At 45.6% G+C, this 17,500-nt stretch overlaps 1 protein-coding gene across 2 annotated transcripts in view; it reads right to left on the reverse strand.

Annotated features, from left to right (window-relative positions):
- Positions 1-6,023: 6,023 nt before the first annotated feature.
- Positions 6,024-17,500, reverse strand: part of hgfb (hepatocyte growth factor b) — a 22,131-nt gene continuing 10,654 nt past the window's right edge. For both annotated transcript variants that reach the window (XM_079742941.1, XM_079742940.1), the window contains exons 9-18: positions 17,256-17,395; positions 16,016-16,109; positions 12,375-12,502; positions 11,281-11,310; positions 10,839-10,938; positions 10,420-10,494; positions 10,019-10,168; positions 8,938-9,044; positions 8,271-8,413; positions 6,024-7,911 (exon numbers count right to left, since the gene is read on the reverse strand). In XM_079742941.1, coding sequence (XP_079599067.1) covers positions 7,732-7,911; positions 8,271-8,413; positions 8,938-9,044; positions 10,019-10,168; positions 10,420-10,494; positions 10,839-10,938; positions 11,281-11,310; positions 12,375-12,502; positions 16,016-16,109; positions 17,256-17,395 — 1,147 coding nt within the window. In that variant the 3' untranslated portion in view covers positions 6,024-7,731. The remainder of the gene's footprint in view (positions 7,912-8,270; positions 8,414-8,937; positions 9,045-10,018; positions 10,169-10,419; positions 10,495-10,838; positions 10,939-11,280; positions 11,311-12,374; positions 12,503-16,015; positions 16,110-17,255; positions 17,396-17,500) is intronic.

Here is a 17,500-nt window from a genome sequence, read left to right on the forward strand (position 1 = left end):
ACACACACACACACACACACACACACACACACACACACACACACACACACACACACACACACACATACACACACCAGTGGCTAGGTGTGCTGCTCCATGGGAGGGAGCCTCTGTTCTCCTCTCGTTGAAGGCACACCGATTGAATCAGCGGGGAAAGGGAGCGGTGGATCCGCTCTTCCGGGCTGTAGCTAACACCTCTTAGCGACCACACCCTGTCTGTTGGACAGCGTCCACCCAACGGGCGCGTCTCCCTCCTTCCGCCTTTAGCTCAGTGCCTGGGACCCCAAGCATGACCCTGGTGGCATTGGAGCTGTTGAGTTATCCTTTATTGTCCCATTCTAGGGGAAATTCTTTCTCTGCGTTTGACCCATCCGGTGGCCATGTTACACTCTATTGTTTAGGTGGATATTCTAATAAATCCTGCATGCATCTTTTCAATTCTAAGTATTAATGCAAACATAAAATATATAATAATAGCTTGTGGCGTTCAGTTAAACGTTCATAATTCAAAATGTTGAACTAAGTTCACAGTTCCAAAAAATTGAGTTCATAGTTCATTTTTTCAATATGTTGCTGTGAGTGTCACGTTCTTTAAAAAAGTAGTCCAATCCGGATTGCTTTTAACTCACTTTATTTGTTATTTGTTGGCTATGTATGGTAATTACGGCTTATGTGTTCGATCCTACTTCCTAGTGGCTATGTATGGTAGCCCATGTGCTTAAAATACGTAACATGAGCTATTCATTTTTTAGGGTATTTTGAACATTGATCCCCCTTTGTGGTTTGTCTAGGATGAAATAGAGTGGTTGAATCGAGTATCGTAGCGAAATACAGTTTATATCATGTTTTATTGCACATTTAGCGCATTTTGTAAATCCCATTGATTCTGTTGGAAGACTGATTGCACGTTGGCCGGAAACGGAAAGGGGGGGGGGGGGATGTTCACGTTTGGTTGTAGTCTTTACGCTCGGTTCTAGCCCTACTGATGAGACGGGGAACCGAGCGAAAAGACTACAACCAAACGTGAACAAGCCCCCCTTTCCGTTTCCGGCCAACAAGCAATGATTCTATGAGGTATTCTAGTCCGCTGAGCTATGAGCCAGAGAGCTAACGTTATGGATTGTACATATTTATAATTCGAAATACGTCTCAGCCTCTAACCACAGATACTATAGGGTCTATAGCATATAACCGCGTCGTCTGATTACAGTTTAATGTAACAGTAAGCTGGCAACACCGCAACTGCGCGGAGATTACCATGGCAACCGGTTAAACAACACGGCGATCTGCGGGCGCATCCGCCGTGTTGATAAACAAATAACCCCCATATTGAACGAAGTTAAACCAAGTGAGCGTGCCGTTCACTGACACCAGAATGAACGAGTTCACGGTAACGTTCATCAGGCAGTAATACAGTACGTTCAGTTCACGTTCGCCCAAAATATTAACGAGTTCATGAACTTTCGTTCAGTGAACGCGTTCAGGCACAACACTGACGACAGCAGCCTCCCCAGACCAGGATCACCCTACGACTGAGCTTGGTCTGGCAGTAGCCAGGCTACAGAAAGACAGCACAAAAGCTTCCATATCACCCCCATCTCCTGGCCCCCCCAGACAGGTGAGTGAAAGGGACATACCCCCGGGGGCCCCTCTTGGAAGAGCTGACACAGACAGATAGAGGGGGGGAACAAGGCAGGGACAGGGAGCGACAGGTGTACACGGGAAAGAAAAGGAGCGGAAAAAACAAAGAGAAGGAGAAAAAAAAAAACACAGTTTGTGACAAAAAAGGAGACAGAGAAGGATGGGGGAGAGATTATGGTTTGTCTGGGGGTCCCAGTGGGAGGGGCAGGCTGTTTGTAGAGTGATAGCTATCGGCGGCCGGCGCGTCTCGGGGGATATTCGAAGGCTGCGGTGTACTTTACCCTGATAAAAACACGCCCCGCGCACCCCGTAAGGGAGGCCTGGGACAGATAGCACGGCGGCTGAAAGGAAGGAGAATGTGAGGGGGAAAAGGAAGGGGGGCAGATTGGCAGACAAGAGATTGCGGGGATGGACCTTGATTGCTCGCTCCTTTTTAAAAATGGGTGAAACACACGCAGCATAACGGCAGACTTTTTTGTTTTTCTACGGATTGTATTTTCTGTGCGATTTGATTATTTTATATTCTGTCCAGAACATAATAGACTGATAAAGTGATAAAGTGACCACCAAAACAACATGAAAATGTAATGAATTCGATTACACATAATTTATTTTATATATATATATATATATATATATATATATATATATATATATATATATATATATATATATATATATATATATATATATACACACACACATCCATTCAATTAGCATGTATAAACTGTGTCCTTGTGTCCTACTAAAATTTATCCCATCCTTTCATAAAAACAAATGGAGGGTGATGAGCTGCGACCTTGATGTGAGAGCCCCGTTAACGCTGAGGGAGATCTGGATGGAGCTCAGTCACTGGACCTACACTAAATACACAAAGGGCCATCATGTAAACACCTACCGTAGAGGAAGATAGGAACCATCAATCTCTGCCATAGCTCACTGCACAAACACAGAGGAGAGAGAGAGAGAGAGAGAGAGAGAGAGAGAGAGAGAGAGAGAGAGAGAGAGAGAGAGAGAGAGAGAGCATCCGCACCAAGGTTAGGTTTTGTTTGATGTTATACATTGAATTCTTTACTTAAACACTCCTAAAGAACAGGTTTTTTTCCAATCCAACTGCCAGAGAACCAAACACAGGGAGCCCAGACTCCAATACTGACAGACACACTGAGAGAGAATCACAATTCGAGGGGCGGAGAAGTGCAAAACGACACAACTAAATGGAAATGAGTTTGGACGCGGACGTGCATTCAGATGTAGAGCTAAATTCCACAACAGGACAACGAGACGGAAAAAAACAAAACCGGAACCGAAAGTGAGTCAATTGAAAAGACAAAACCACCTGGGCTGAGGTCAACGGGGACGAGGGAACATTGAGCAAACAAACTGCCTTTGGCTTTCAGTCAACCCCGCCTCCATGACTTCTTAAAACTTTACGTCGGAAGAAAAATAAAATCACTGTTGACATTGGCTCTTCAACTTTCTCCCATCTATCCAACTTGCTCACCGAATCCTTTTTTTTTAATATTGTATTAATAATCTGATAGTTATTGTAAATCCAATGATCCAAGTGGGTGTTTTTCCCTTGCAATTGAAACAAATGAAGACCCCATATATTGTAGGTGCATTCAAAGCAGATCACCTCCACCTACATCAGGGAGAGAGCCCTCTAACAGGCCTTTTGCCTTTAGAGTAGGAGAGACAGACGTGTTGTTTTTTGCCATCGGTGCAGTGTCCTCTACGGGGCCATTGTAGTCTGATAACCCTGTTGGTCTCTTCCTGTATTTGTCGCAGTTGGTCGCTGTTTGGGGAGTGGTGTTTGCATTCACACGTGACCTGAGGTAGTAGGAATAGTAGTAGTAGTCAAGGGCATAGTAACCGGGGGGGACGGAGGGGACGTGTCCCCTCCAATATTGGAGACAGGAGCATTTGCCCCACCTAAAAATTATACCGGGGGGAGAAAAATATTTTATTTTATTTTGAAAGCGCAACACAGCGTCTTGTCACTGCTTCTTATTCTAAAAAACTGGATGATTGAGCGTGCAATTAAAGAATTGATTTGATATTTATCAGTTCATTACTGCCATTCAAAATGTGTTTTCCTTTACATTTACAAATTTATCTTTTTAGTAGAATAAAATATATTTGTGAATTTTTTCAGTGTAGTTAATTTAAGTAGCAGTAAGAGAAGTAGTAGTTATAGTAGAGTTCATTATTTGTTCAAGGTTCTTCTGTAATTTGCAGTGGTTCAAGATGTTTGCTTGGTTCTTTTCTTACATTCATTGCATTACTGTACACAGAATTGTATTATAAAGTTGAACTTCTTGAACGTACAATTGTATTTCTTGTTGCGTTTAGAAATCAGGCCTCAATTGAGGATTTCTGAATATTGGTGGGGATATTAGACATTGCCTTTCATTTAACTTTGCCTGACCATTCCTACCTTTCTTCCAACAGAAGGTTGATTTTTGTGGTTGCATCGTAACAACAATGAAATGAGAAATTACACATTTTGTTCAGCTGAAACAGGTTGGAGCCCTATCTGTGCTCAGCAAAATGTGGTTTCATCGCCAGACAATATGTTCCAATGTGAAGTATTCAAACCCTTTCATTTATTTTTTTACTCCATTGACTAAAGCGTACGGACTGTATTTTCTAAAGAGCAAAATACATATTCAATTGAAGAGGATAGCAACATGTGTTGCTGTCCTTGACTGCTCAACCTTTATTCTCGCAGCAGTAAAAAAAACAAGTTTCATAACGTAGTTTCGGAATGGGTTTGCAAAGCATTGACTTATCACGTTATCTAACTCCCTCCTTCTAACCTTCAACATAAGATCCTGTTACATGTGAGCACACACACACACACACACACACACAAACACCAAGATGGAGAGACATTTCCAACAAACACAATTGAATGGCTCTGCACCAATACGTATGTAGAATCCAGGAAGAAAAATGTAAGGTTCAAATGACATTCGAAAGAGCTGGGGATAGATGGGGAAAGATGTGTTTAACTTTGGCTAAAAGCCCAAAGGTGTATAATGAGAGTCCTGCGCAGATTTGCTTAAGTTATTACCTGAAACCGTTCCAATAACAAATCTCTCTCTCTCTCTGCGTCTCTCTCCATCTCTATTTACCTCTCTCTCTCTCTTTAACCCTGCTCTCTCTATCTCCTACACACACACACACACACACACACACACACACACACACACACACACACACTAGGAGTGGGGCACCACCATGAGCACTTATACGTCCACGCATGCAATCATCCGCAAACTGCGGCGGCGTGAGAGGGCGCGTGCAGAGGCTGCACTTCAGTGCCGACCCGGCCGGGATCAAGATCCCACTTTAGACTGATTCACAATCCAATCCTCGTTGATGTTGATGTCGACTCAAACACCAGACACAGGGTCACATCAGCCACATGTATGTGTGTGTGTGTGTGTGTCTGTGTGTGTGTGTGTGTGTGTGTGTGTGTGTGTGTGTGTGTGTGTGTGTGTGTGTGTGTGTGTGTGTGTGTGTGTATCTCTGGAATGTCGGCGTTAGCGGCCAGCTGGTCCAGACTGCATAGCAACACAGACAATGTACGAGCACTCAGCTTGTTTCAGAACTCGGCTGATACAACATCAACGCAGTCGGTTTCATCTTCTGCTTAGTCCTCTCTGTTCCTCTTCCTTCACTCGCTCCCTTTGCCCCTCATCCCTTCCTATGTTGCACGCCCCTTCTCTTTGAGGTCTGGCTGTGTGTGTGTGGAGCCAGTAGGACAGCATGATGCTACTGTTGTGTTGAAGCATTCGACCAGCCACAGCTTAAAGGTGTAAGAGAGGTTTAGCTTTGTGCTGTGGCATGTATGTGTTCATGTATGTCTGTGTGTGTTTGTGTGTGTGTGTGTGTGTGTTCGCGTGTAAAAAGAAAGAGAGAGAGACAGAGAGAGACTCAACACATTTATGTGGGCATAGATATGTGGATACATCTCAGTGAGCAAATGCTAAAAGGAACAGGAGAGATAGAGATAGATGCATAGGTGGAAAAAACACGTTTGAGTTCACTTTAATGTTCTTTTTGTTACTTCTCTGCCATCTAGTGGCGAGCATGTGTACTACATAGCTACATCAATGTAAGCCTGGTAATTTAAATCCAAAAAGCCAGTGAAATGTCCTATTTGAAACATATGGTTGTATAATGAAGTTATTAGCCTTTATTTGCAGTGTGTTTACAGCCTCTTAGCATCTCCGTAATCCCTCTCTGTGGGTGTTGGTTTTATGCTAATGCTGCGCTGCTATAATTGGCCACCATTATGGAGGGGTTGGTACATTGACGCAGTTCACCTCTGAATAAAGCCAATCAGGGGATTTAGAGAGTGGGACTTGTGGGTTTTGATCGTATGTTTGGGAAGCAACATGACGAAACAAAGGAGTCAATCATGATTTCTATTTAAGGACACAGCAGCAAGATGAGTCTCGCCGACCCCACAGTTTACAAATTTAACAACAAGGAGAACGGGTATGGGTCCTTTAATAGGGTTAAATGATTACAAAACAGGGTTGCTCATCTGGTCTTCTGCCTTCCATTCAACACGCTGGTTAATATATACGTTATGACCGCTAGAGTCAATGTACACTGTACATGAAGAAGACACTCGTCCATATACTGTGAGAAAATATATAGCAGCTGATAGCAGTTATACACACACACATACATACACACACACACAGCCATGCATAACACATGCACATACACACACACACGCACACACGTGCGCACATCCATCCACACACATGCACACCCACACACACACACACACACACACACACACACACAACACACACATACACACACACACACACAAACAAATACATGTTACAAAATGTGAAGAATATTAAAAAAAGGGATTTGCAAAAATAAAAAAAACGTGTGAATATGTACAGAAAATATTTTTCATTAAGACATTCCTTCTTAGCTATACAAACACAAAGAAAAGTAGATTTATTCATATTTACAGCCAGTGGCATGGTGGTGGTGACAAAGAATGGAATGAAAATGGAAATTGCAAATTTGCTGTTTGCAGGACATGTTTAACTTTTCATAAGAGATCTGATGTCAGCTTCGCTATGCACTGTCCGTCTACCACCGCGCTTGTTCGATCTGGCTCCCGCAACAGGTCTATAAGACCCAAAAGGTGTTTCAGAGTGTCAGAAACACACTCGTTAAAATACTATGTACAGTAAGGGGGCCCCTCTTTTCGAGGCCTCTACAGGTGGAGGGGGCCAGCTTTGAGTGCACTTCACCGTGCCCTATCCCAGGAGCTAAGTGCACTAATGCACACTCGCCGTCAAACCACTGCCCATGGCTGTTGAACACTTTTCAAGTAATGCCAGGAAATGCCGTGTGGGCGTTCTCACACACAGACACGTTAAGATACTCTGCCGAGAGCTTGGCTTGCTACCGAGGGAAACCCGACCATGAGCACGGTAAAACTCAAACGCCCATGACCGTGTGAACTGTGGGCACCCGAGTGAACTGGGTGCTCCCGGTCTTGGATCAGAGTGCATATGCTCACCACGCGTTATCGCCCAACTGTTTTTCCAAATCGAGTCAATTAGCCGACTACATATACACTGGTCTGTGTTGGATGTGAACTGTGTTTTTTTTTATTTTATTCCTTCATTATGACAACTCCCAAAGCATTAATACCACTGGTGTGTGCGATCGTTAAGCATGGTGTTTGTGGTTTTCTCTCTTGTTTATTTGAGGAACACCGCGTCGTAATCAGACGTCAAACGAAGAGGTGAGCTCTATGGCAGCAGGAATATGGACGGTCAGTTATCCAGGGTTTCATTGGGGTTTGGACCAACAGCCATCTCTACGACCCTGACAGTTAATCCCTGCTTGAGGTGCGGTCCTCACGTTCGATTCTAGGAGTTTTGGGGGGCTTGAAGAACTAGAATATCTCAGAGCGTTGGGGGGTGCAGTGGGGTTTCCAGACGGATGTAGTAGGGGCGAGACCCAGGGGCACATCCGCTGCCAGATTCAGTTGGGGCGGCCTATCACGGTCATGCTTGGATTCCCTCAGGCGGGACTCTAGAAGGCCTGTTGCTCGGGGTAATATTTGAAGACCTTGTGAATCCACTGGGTGTAGAATGGGACGTTGATGAATATGCTGGGCTGGTTGGCTCGCGCACAGCTCCTGCCGTGGACGCTGACGCCCACAATGACCTTGCTCTCCCTCTCCTGGCAGACCAGAGGACCCCCGTAATCCCCCTGCAGGCAGACGGACAGACGGACACACGGACAGGAAGTCAAAACTATTTGGTGGGGATCAAAAGCACATTGCAGTCTTCGTCAAGTAATTAGGGAGAGAATATGAAAATGTATGTAGCATATTTGAGGAAAGAGTGGCTGGCCTGCTCTGCAGCAAAATAACAATAATATTTTTTATATTCTTCTTCTTATTAAAAATAAAAGTGAATGACTATTACACATCATTCGATCAAAGCAGAAGTCGACATCCTTGATAATCAGCTCACGTGTTGATATAATTGCATCCGAGAAGGCGTTACCCCGGCAATATCGAACGTAAACCCACGTGGATACCATTGAAACCCAAACCAGCGTCCTACCTCACACACGCCCTCGTTCCGCCGGCCCCCGGCGCAGATGTTCTTCTCGGAGATGTGGAGGCTTCCTCTGTGCAGCTGCCTGCACAGGTCGTTGTGGACCACGGGCAGGTCCACCGCCTTTAGCACGTCATCGTGGCCCGTACCTGGCACCAACACACGGCGCTCACTTACAACGTCGCTATCTATCGTTATCCAACTAGATCCCATCGAATTGGAGTTATAAAGTGACTCCTCAAGGGTAAGTGAAAGAAAATACTAACTGAGTCTGACTCCATAAAATCACAATATAAAAGACGGAAAGCCCAAAGCGCTCCCATTTCAGTTCATATTTGTAGCCCAACCCAAAACAATACATGAGGCGGCATGTGGCTCAGAAGGTAGAGAGCAAGGCTGGTCACCGGAAGGTTTCTAGTTTGATCCCCCAGTGTCGAGGTGTCCCTGAGGGAGAGGTGATTCAGGGGGGACTAAGAGGGAGGGGGCCCTAGAATTTAAATCATATGTGATTTATCAGTGGGAAATGGATCAGCCTGTGTGGTTGACTCTGCCGTCGGTGTGCGAATGTGGGAATGTGGGACAATGTTGTGAAGCGCTTTGAGTGGTCACTGGTTAGAAAAGTCCATTTATGAGCTACTGTGTATGTTGTTTGCAGTGAGGGCATGAGCCATACCTTTAGTTTCTCCCCAGCCATACACTTTACACATGGTGCCATTCGGGATGGCGCAGCCGGCCACGGGCAACTGGACGATGTGCACGTTCTGGGCCGGACGCGCGGGCCTGGGGAACCAATCAGAATCGTGTCAATGGTCCTGTTATAACACCAAGGGAAAATGAAGTCGATTCTACAACTGTTTATTTACCTAGTTTGTTTCTAGATTTAAAAGACAGCATCTGTTTACACGAAGGGGGCGTACGATGCAACCTCCATCGCTTCAGTCTGTTTCAACGTAGGGGGGGTTTATGAGAGAAACGGTGCAGTAGACGCTTGATATGCACTTGCTTATGGATGCTTAGGGAGTGCGGAAGTGCTTATCAAACATCTACTGCATCGTTCTTGGAAAGCGTCTGTGAACTGCACACACATCGAATATGGAACCCATTAAAAAGGTAGTTTTATCGTTACGGTATTTTACCCTTTATTCTCTATGTGTTTGCCCTTGTTTCTGAGATTGGGTTTGACTATGTTTCCCCGTATCCTCAGCCACAGGTTTGTCAATATCGCTGTGGGACAAGCGCCTTCCACCGTGGCCTGAAAGGCCCATCGACCCAGAGTGAAATCAGGCCCCTGGTTTCGTCCTCTGACCAATATCTAATCTGTGTGGTGGTCGAACGAGAAGCTATCTTTTGCCAGGCCCTCCATGTAAACACATGAGGTTTTTAATCTAAATACAGCCTTGATTCAAACATTTAGCAGACTCTAGATGTTTGTCTCGTTCAAACAGGGCTTTTCATCTCTCTTATGATCACTCCTTTCTGTTTACTCAGAGAAAGCAGACACAACCCTTTTCAAATCGCAAATTGGAGGGATTTAAAATGCTTGAGTTAAACAGCCAGTGATTTGAACATGGTCATTTGTCTTTTTGTGATCGTCAACATGGTAATCTATTCCATTTGATCACTGTTACTGAAATAAGTCTCCAGGATTAGTAGTAGTAGTAACATTTGTATTCTTTATGGATCACATATTGAATAAAATATATGAATGACTTTATTATTACGATGAAACTATATTAATATATTATTTAACCCACCTTGCAAGCCTAATGAGGGCAAGGTTGGAACCTTCCGGGCCACAGATCAAATGTGCAATGCTGATTTCCTGTCTGGTGGACCAATCAGGTGTCCCCTCCCGGAGGTCAGACACACCCAACCAAACCTGGTATTCACTTAAATCTGGAACACTGGAGACACACACAAAATACATCGACTCAGCATACTAAATAAACACATTTATTCACCAATATTTATCCATTACATCAGCCATCAAACATAAAATACGGAGGTCCGAAAGATGACATGGTGAACTAATGCTGAACGAGAGTCGAAGACCCCGCGCGGAGCAGACCGGGGCACATGAATCATTCATTGAGTTCGAGGGGAGGGCAGGGAAGGAGAAGCGCTTGATGAGCAGCAGGATGGGATGGTGATTTACCAGGAGGAGAAGCACTGTCTGTCAGTGAGGACCCACTCCTCTCGGATCAGAGACCCTCCGCACCAATGCCTCGACCTGCAGGTAAGGCAAAAAACACACCAGATCACAACTCCGATGGCAGCCGCCATGTTTGATCAACGTTCCAAGAAAACCCCAAAAACCTGCCTTTAACGACGGACGATAGCAAGTTATATCGTACCTTACTATACTACCTTATGCATAGTGAGCATTCTAGCGTTCATTGATTTCATTTCTCATGTTCTCACGCTGCTTTATTGACTCGGAGCAAAGTATTTTTTAGCTCATTCAAATGTTTGAGCCTTGGGAGTTTCTCGGCAGCACCGAGGTCTTATCTTTGGGTTCCTTTGTGATAGTTTGGGGAGGAGATAGAGACGGATCAGACGTGTAATGATACGTACCCCTTCTGAATGCTGACCATCCAGCTTCCGTCAGATATGTTGGGGGCCCCACCTACTATCCTGATCCTCTTGTGGATGAAGCACCCCACAGTTGAGATCACTGCAGGGAACACATACACACACACACGCATGCACACACACACATACAAAAACATTTTGTTCATTGGAGTCCTTGAATATCCTATGTTTCATTCAAAACAGAAAAATGCAATATTTTGATTTCTAGCAATTATAATATTTAATATATTTTTTCTATGTAATATATATTTGATAAAATTGGCCACAAAATTATCCAAAATGCCCCAAAACATATAACACAAAGGCAATAGCCCTTTGCTAAAATAAGAATTTCCAACCAAGCATTGGACATTGGTTCAGTATTTTAAGATCTAACATGCATTGAGACAGACAGACGGACAGAGAGATGGACGGTTAGACTTACCCTGTGGGAGGGTGTGTTGTGAAGCTTCACCTGCACAAAGAAAAACATCAGGGCATAATTTCAGATAAATTATGATGCAATGGTAAAACATGGCAACCAGTCAACATACATTTAATCATCTATTCCACAACACACGATCACACACACGCACACACACGCACACACACACGCACACACACACACACACACCGCACACGCACACACGCACACAGAAACACACACACACACACACACACACACACACACACACACACACACACACACACACACACACACACACACACACACCGCACACGCACACACGCACACAGAAACACACTCACACACACACACACACACACACACACACACACAGTTCTGTAGAGGCTGTGATACCCCCCGCCCCCCTTCATCCTGTCATACTGATGAGTTGTGATGCTCCTCTCAAACGTTGAGTGGGGAGGCAGATATACACACAGCCCAAAACATGCACGTGTGACAGTATGAAACAATAACTACGTGTTAGTCACATTTACAAGCACCCCCTTTCTTGTTTGAGTCTCTCCTTATCTCTCTTGCTCTCTCTCTCTCTCCCTCTCTGTGTCAGTCTGACTCTAAGATGTAGAAGATCCCTTTGGTCTCGCATAATTGGGAAAATATGCTTTTAGTTTCAATTCTCCTCAGTTGTGGAACGACATGCAGAGCAGCTCCCACTCAGGCACTTTAAATGATGACATCTCCATGCAGTTAAATGCGATTGCTTTTCATACATTGCTAAAGTGCTTATTTTTATATGTATTTATAGTGGGAATGGATGGGTGTGTTTATGTATTTATTGGTAAGTATGTGTATCTATTTACATGCATACATTTGGGTATGTGGGTGTATCTTGTGTTCTGCTTTCTTGTACAATTACAAATAAATAATCAGTTCATATATATATATGTTCTGATATATATCTATAAAAATATATATAAATATTTATAGATATATATCACACAAGAAAGACAGAAACCATTACAAGATGCGAGGAAGATGTGTGATGGAGAGAGGGAGGGCTTTAGTGAGAGCGCGAGATGGGCAGAGAGACACAGAGACAATGCATTGGTCCTCACACGGCTGGACGGAGCAGTAGTCCCAGGGTATGGCTGAGTTATTGGTGTAGCACCAGGGCCCATGTTTGTCCTCATCTGGGTTCCTGCAGTACGCTTCCTCCATGTCAACCATCAACATGTGCCTGTCTCTGATGGACACACGCACACAAACATACACACAAACGCACACAAACACACACACACGCGCAGAAGCAGCCACAAACACACACACACACACACATTGTGTATAGTCATATTGTATAGTCATTCCTTACAGATTAACCACCACCATAGGGAACAATGCAGAGATAGTCGAGGGGGTTACGAGAGTACAGCTGTGTGTTCTCTCCCTCCCCTCCGAGGAGACAAGAAGCTACAGGGAGAATTACTCACTGCAGCAGTATGCAACGCCAGACACATATCTGTCTCTAGCATCTACTAGACAGACGGTGTATCTACAGACCCTCATGTATCTTCCATCTGTTAGACAGACGGAGCAGCTACAGACACTCACATATCTACAAAAATTGACTAGAAAGTCAGACAGTGTATTAAAAGACACTCATCTTTCTACTCAAATCTACTAGTCGGACGGCGCATCTACATAAATGACTGTATCTTCCATCTGTTAGACAGACAGTGCAGCTACAGACACTTATGTAACTCTTAGAATCTACTAGACAGAGTGTAGCTAAAGACAGGTATCTACTAGAATCTACTACATAGACACATGATGCCTCTACAAACACCCAGGTATCTACTCAAATCCACAAGAGTTTCGTGGATTCGAGTAGATACATGAGTGTCTGTAGATACACCGTGGTGTATCTACAGACACTCGCCTATCATCTAGAATCTTCTACAGACAGAAAAGTCAGTCCGGAAAGATTGAGAACGCAATGTGATGAACTTTTGTGCTCTAGATTGACGTCGATAATAATTGTACTGTCGTCGTGTTAGTGTGTGTGTGCATCAAGAGCGCATGCATTTGTGTGTTTGTGTGTGTGTGTGTGTGTGTGTGTGTGTGTGTGTGTGTGTGTGTGTGTGTGTGAGTGATGGATACAGAAAGAGACAGATGAAGGGGGAAAAAGCACAGTTCAACGACACAGAAGAACAAAAGAGAACTAAATGTGTTCTCAGCCCATGGCTCCACCTCATCTCTGCGTGTTGTGTCTTTGGCAGCGACCATAAGCCCCCGCCCCCGCGACGCCCTGACCCTTGACCCTTGACCCCCGACCCCTGGGCCGGTGGCCAAGCGATGCAGCTGACCGGCTTTGAAGTGTTCCTAGGAGCCTGGGCCTTAGAGGTCGGAGGTCTTCCAGTGGAACTTGGAATCGCCTGTGTCCCTCCGCCCTGACCGAGTTCTCCTCACCCTAAAGGGCAGATTATGGTCCCGCGTTCACGCAACGCAAGGTAACGGACCCCTTACGTCCTTGTGGACCCTCCTTGCGTCCACTGCGAGGGCCTGACGTGCGCCCTCAAAAAAAAAAGTTTCCTTCCGTTGAGGCGACGCAGCAGCGAGGGCTGTGATTGGTCCGCTCACTAAAACCCGACGCAGAACCAACAAGGTTCACGACAGCGTCGAAGCGTCCGCGTGGGCGTTGCGTTGCGTGAACGTGGGGCTGTGAGTCCTTAAGTCGTACTCGCTCCGTTTGGTCATATTGGGGGAGCCGGAGCCCCTTTGGCCATTGAGCAGATGCTAGAGGACGCTGGGGGGGTTGGAGGGGTTGGAGGGGGAGGATACCTCAGGGGCTGGGACTAGCCACCTGTAAGAGATGTATGATCATCTCCATAACACGGGATAATGAGGGGTTAATGATAGGCCGCCTCCCTGCTCCAGAGCACCGTCACCTCTCAGGTCAACACATACACACACACACGGACGCACACACGCACACACACACACACACACACACACACACACACACACACACACACACACACACGCACACACACACACACACACACACACACACACACACACACACACACACACACACACACACACGCACGCACACACACACACACACACACACACACACACACACAGATGGTGGGGGTTCTCCTGCATACCGACCCCCTCCTGCCATAACTCCTGTACTGTCCAGCTGCTGGGAGATTTAGGAGCTATTATTTGAGCGTAATTTGTTAGAAATGGCATAACCATCCGTCAGCTATTAGGGAGGGAAACTCGCCGTGAGAATATCTCTTTCGAGTTGACTGCGACTGCCTCTGTTTGAGCCAATTTAGAGTTAAGAAACGAGTCCCCCGGCTCATTTCTAAAGGTTCAGGGAATCCATCTCGTCTGTCAATCACAGGTGCATGAACGCAACGCTTTTGGATGGCCGACATATATCTGGACGGATCGAGCAGAGAGGAAGGGGAGATGTTTTTGATTCTTTAGCTTCAAAATCTTGCTCTCTTCTGCTTCTTTTCTGGTCTCGCTCTTTACAACTCTCAAATCGTGCCTACAGCACCGTTAATCTTAAATTCAACTTAATTACTGTGCATTTGGTTATACCAATTGTATTCAAACCATGAGATTTTAATTACCGTATTTCCCGCACTATAACGCGCACCGGATTATAAGGCGCACCTTCAATGAATGACCTATTTTAGAACTTTTTTCATAAAAAGGGCGCACCGGGTTATAAGGCGCATAGCATAGAAGATACTGCAGTCAAACGTTTGACTGGGGATGCGTTATGCATCCACTAGATGGAGAGACGGTAGACGGTAGTTCGTCTGTGGATGGAGAGTTTACGTCTTTTCATAAAACGAAAGCACCAAGAAGGACCGCCTCGAAATTCATCGATGTTCATTTCCCGTGCTAGCGCTGTTGCCTTCATTCGAATAGTGACTGTAGAGACACTTCTACTTGCTGCTCTCTGTTCAACAACCCACTGCTCGAGTTTGTCCTCTAACTGTGGCCATCTTGCTTTGTTCCCTCGGAAACTCTGTTTAGTTTTCTTTACTTGGCGCAGGTCATCTTCTTGCGTCCTCCACTTCCGTACCATTGATTCATTAATGTTGAATTCTCTCGCTGCTGCTCTATTCCCATGTTCTACTGCGTGACTGACAGCCTTGAGCTTGAACTCTGCGTCGTAAGCGTGTCTCTTGGAAGGTGCCATTTTGGAGTCTTTATACGTGACGTGGTGTGGGACTGTGAGTAAGCGCAGTAAAATGCTGTGTGCACTGACTACGATAGCCGTAATGCTGCAAGCGGTGTGGCTTTATCGTAGTCGTAGTGAAACATTTTATTATTATTATTAAATTGTTTTAATTGGTTTTTCATACTGAAACATTTTGACAGAGCGCCGTTTACAACCAGTATGGATCAACCAATTAACCAATTGATCCATATGTAAGGCGCTCCGGATTATAAGGCGCACTGTCGTTTTTTGAGAAAATTACCGGCTTTTAAGTGCGCCTTATAGTGCGGAAAATACGGTAGTACTGCAACAATTTATGGGATAATAAACCCATTTCTGATGCTGGACACCGACGATAAATCAGGTCTACATGCGTCCATACGTGAAGTTTTACATATCAGTGTCACTAATTGTGTTTCTTTGTATTAAATCGGTTCCATCCAGCACCACATGCTTCAGGTGCCAGTGCGTGTGTGTTGGTGATGCGGAGCTAAGGTGCGGCAGGCCTACCTGTTGCTGTGCTCTTTCCATGCAGAGCACGGTAGGTTGGACCGGGTCCGGGACTGCTGGCCTTGGTAAGCCGCTCCGGAGCCTTCGTAGCAGTCTGTGGCAGCAAAGGAGCAGAAACAACCATGGACCAAAAACCTCTTCAGAAACAAAAACACTCAAATGTATAAAACCATGCAATTACAAATACCGAGCACGTTGAAGAAACAATCAGGGAGTTCTTTCCAAAAACATGTTTTTGTGCCATGAAACATCAGCGCCATAAACAGTGAGCGAATAGAAACAAAGCAAAACATCGAGGGCCTGATGCCGCTCCCCATAGCCTTGTGGAAACCCACTAGGGAGTCCATACCAGCCTGCAGCAATGCTGCCTCTCAGAAATCAGGCCTTTAAACTGTCCAACACGGCCCTTCTCTGCACATGGGAACGTTTCCAACCCGCCCCAGAGTGCTCCATATCGCAACCCCAGCGACAGACATGAAACCCGAATAAAACTCCTTAAAAAACGGGTCCCCCCCCCCCCCCCCCACACACACACACACACACACACATAGAGTATCCCTGGAGGATTTCAATATGTGTATATCCGTCCATGTAACCGCGTTTCCCTCAAATCTCTCGGTGCCCCAGAAAGAGGTCCATCCAGCACTAATCTCAGAGCTCCATCTCCCCTGGTGCACATGGGGACGGAGGGGACTTTTGATGCTGTCACACAGAGTTTGTGTGACGCGAGGTGGACACTCTTTCCCACAGTATAAAAGGGGCCTCGGTTCCCCATGGTGACGAGAGCACGCCCATATGATGTATATACGGGATCTATATATCTGCTGGTTCACCGGTCTCCCTGGTGCAGTATGGAGCTTCGGAAAGCAGAACTATTGAACCGAGCTTCTAAGGCCGAGATTCATTTTGCTCTGAATTCTGCGTCTCCATGGATACCCCGCTGGGCTTAACAAATGGAACGTTCAGCCACCAAACCGCCACCACATTGAGCATGAAACAAGTTATTCTGCAGAAGACCTCTTTTGAAGCATGCGGCACTTCTGCTGCGAGTCTGTTGCCCAGGGAGGGTGCTGCCTATGGGGTCCATGCAGAGCAAACGTTCGTTGTAATGGTGTGTAGGCGTAGGTTTACGAGAAGACTTTTGAGTTCCTCAAGGAGTGGCCATGTCGGTGTGTGTGTGCGTTCTTGAGGAATGCACTGGGTAAGTCATTTCGCATGATGATAACACACACTGGCTTACCCTGAGGAACGGCTGGGTCGCTCTGGACGCCACACTGGGGGATGTTGGTGCAGAAGGTGATGCGCACCTTGGGGTCAGTGGTGAAGCACCACGGGAACTCCTGTCCGTCTGGGTTACGGCAGTAGTTCTCTTTCAGGTCCCTGACAGACAGAGAAGCAGTTCATAGTTGTTGCTGTCTAACAAAGTTCAAAAACTACAACACAGTGTGTGCCTGTGTGTGTGTGTGTGTGTGTGTGTGTGTGTGT

Source organism: Pollachius pollachius (genome assembly GCF_949987615.1).
Source record: "Pollachius pollachius genome assembly, chromosome: 9".
Lineage (NCBI taxonomy): Eukaryota > Metazoa > Chordata > Actinopteri > Gadiformes > Gadidae > Pollachius > Pollachius pollachius.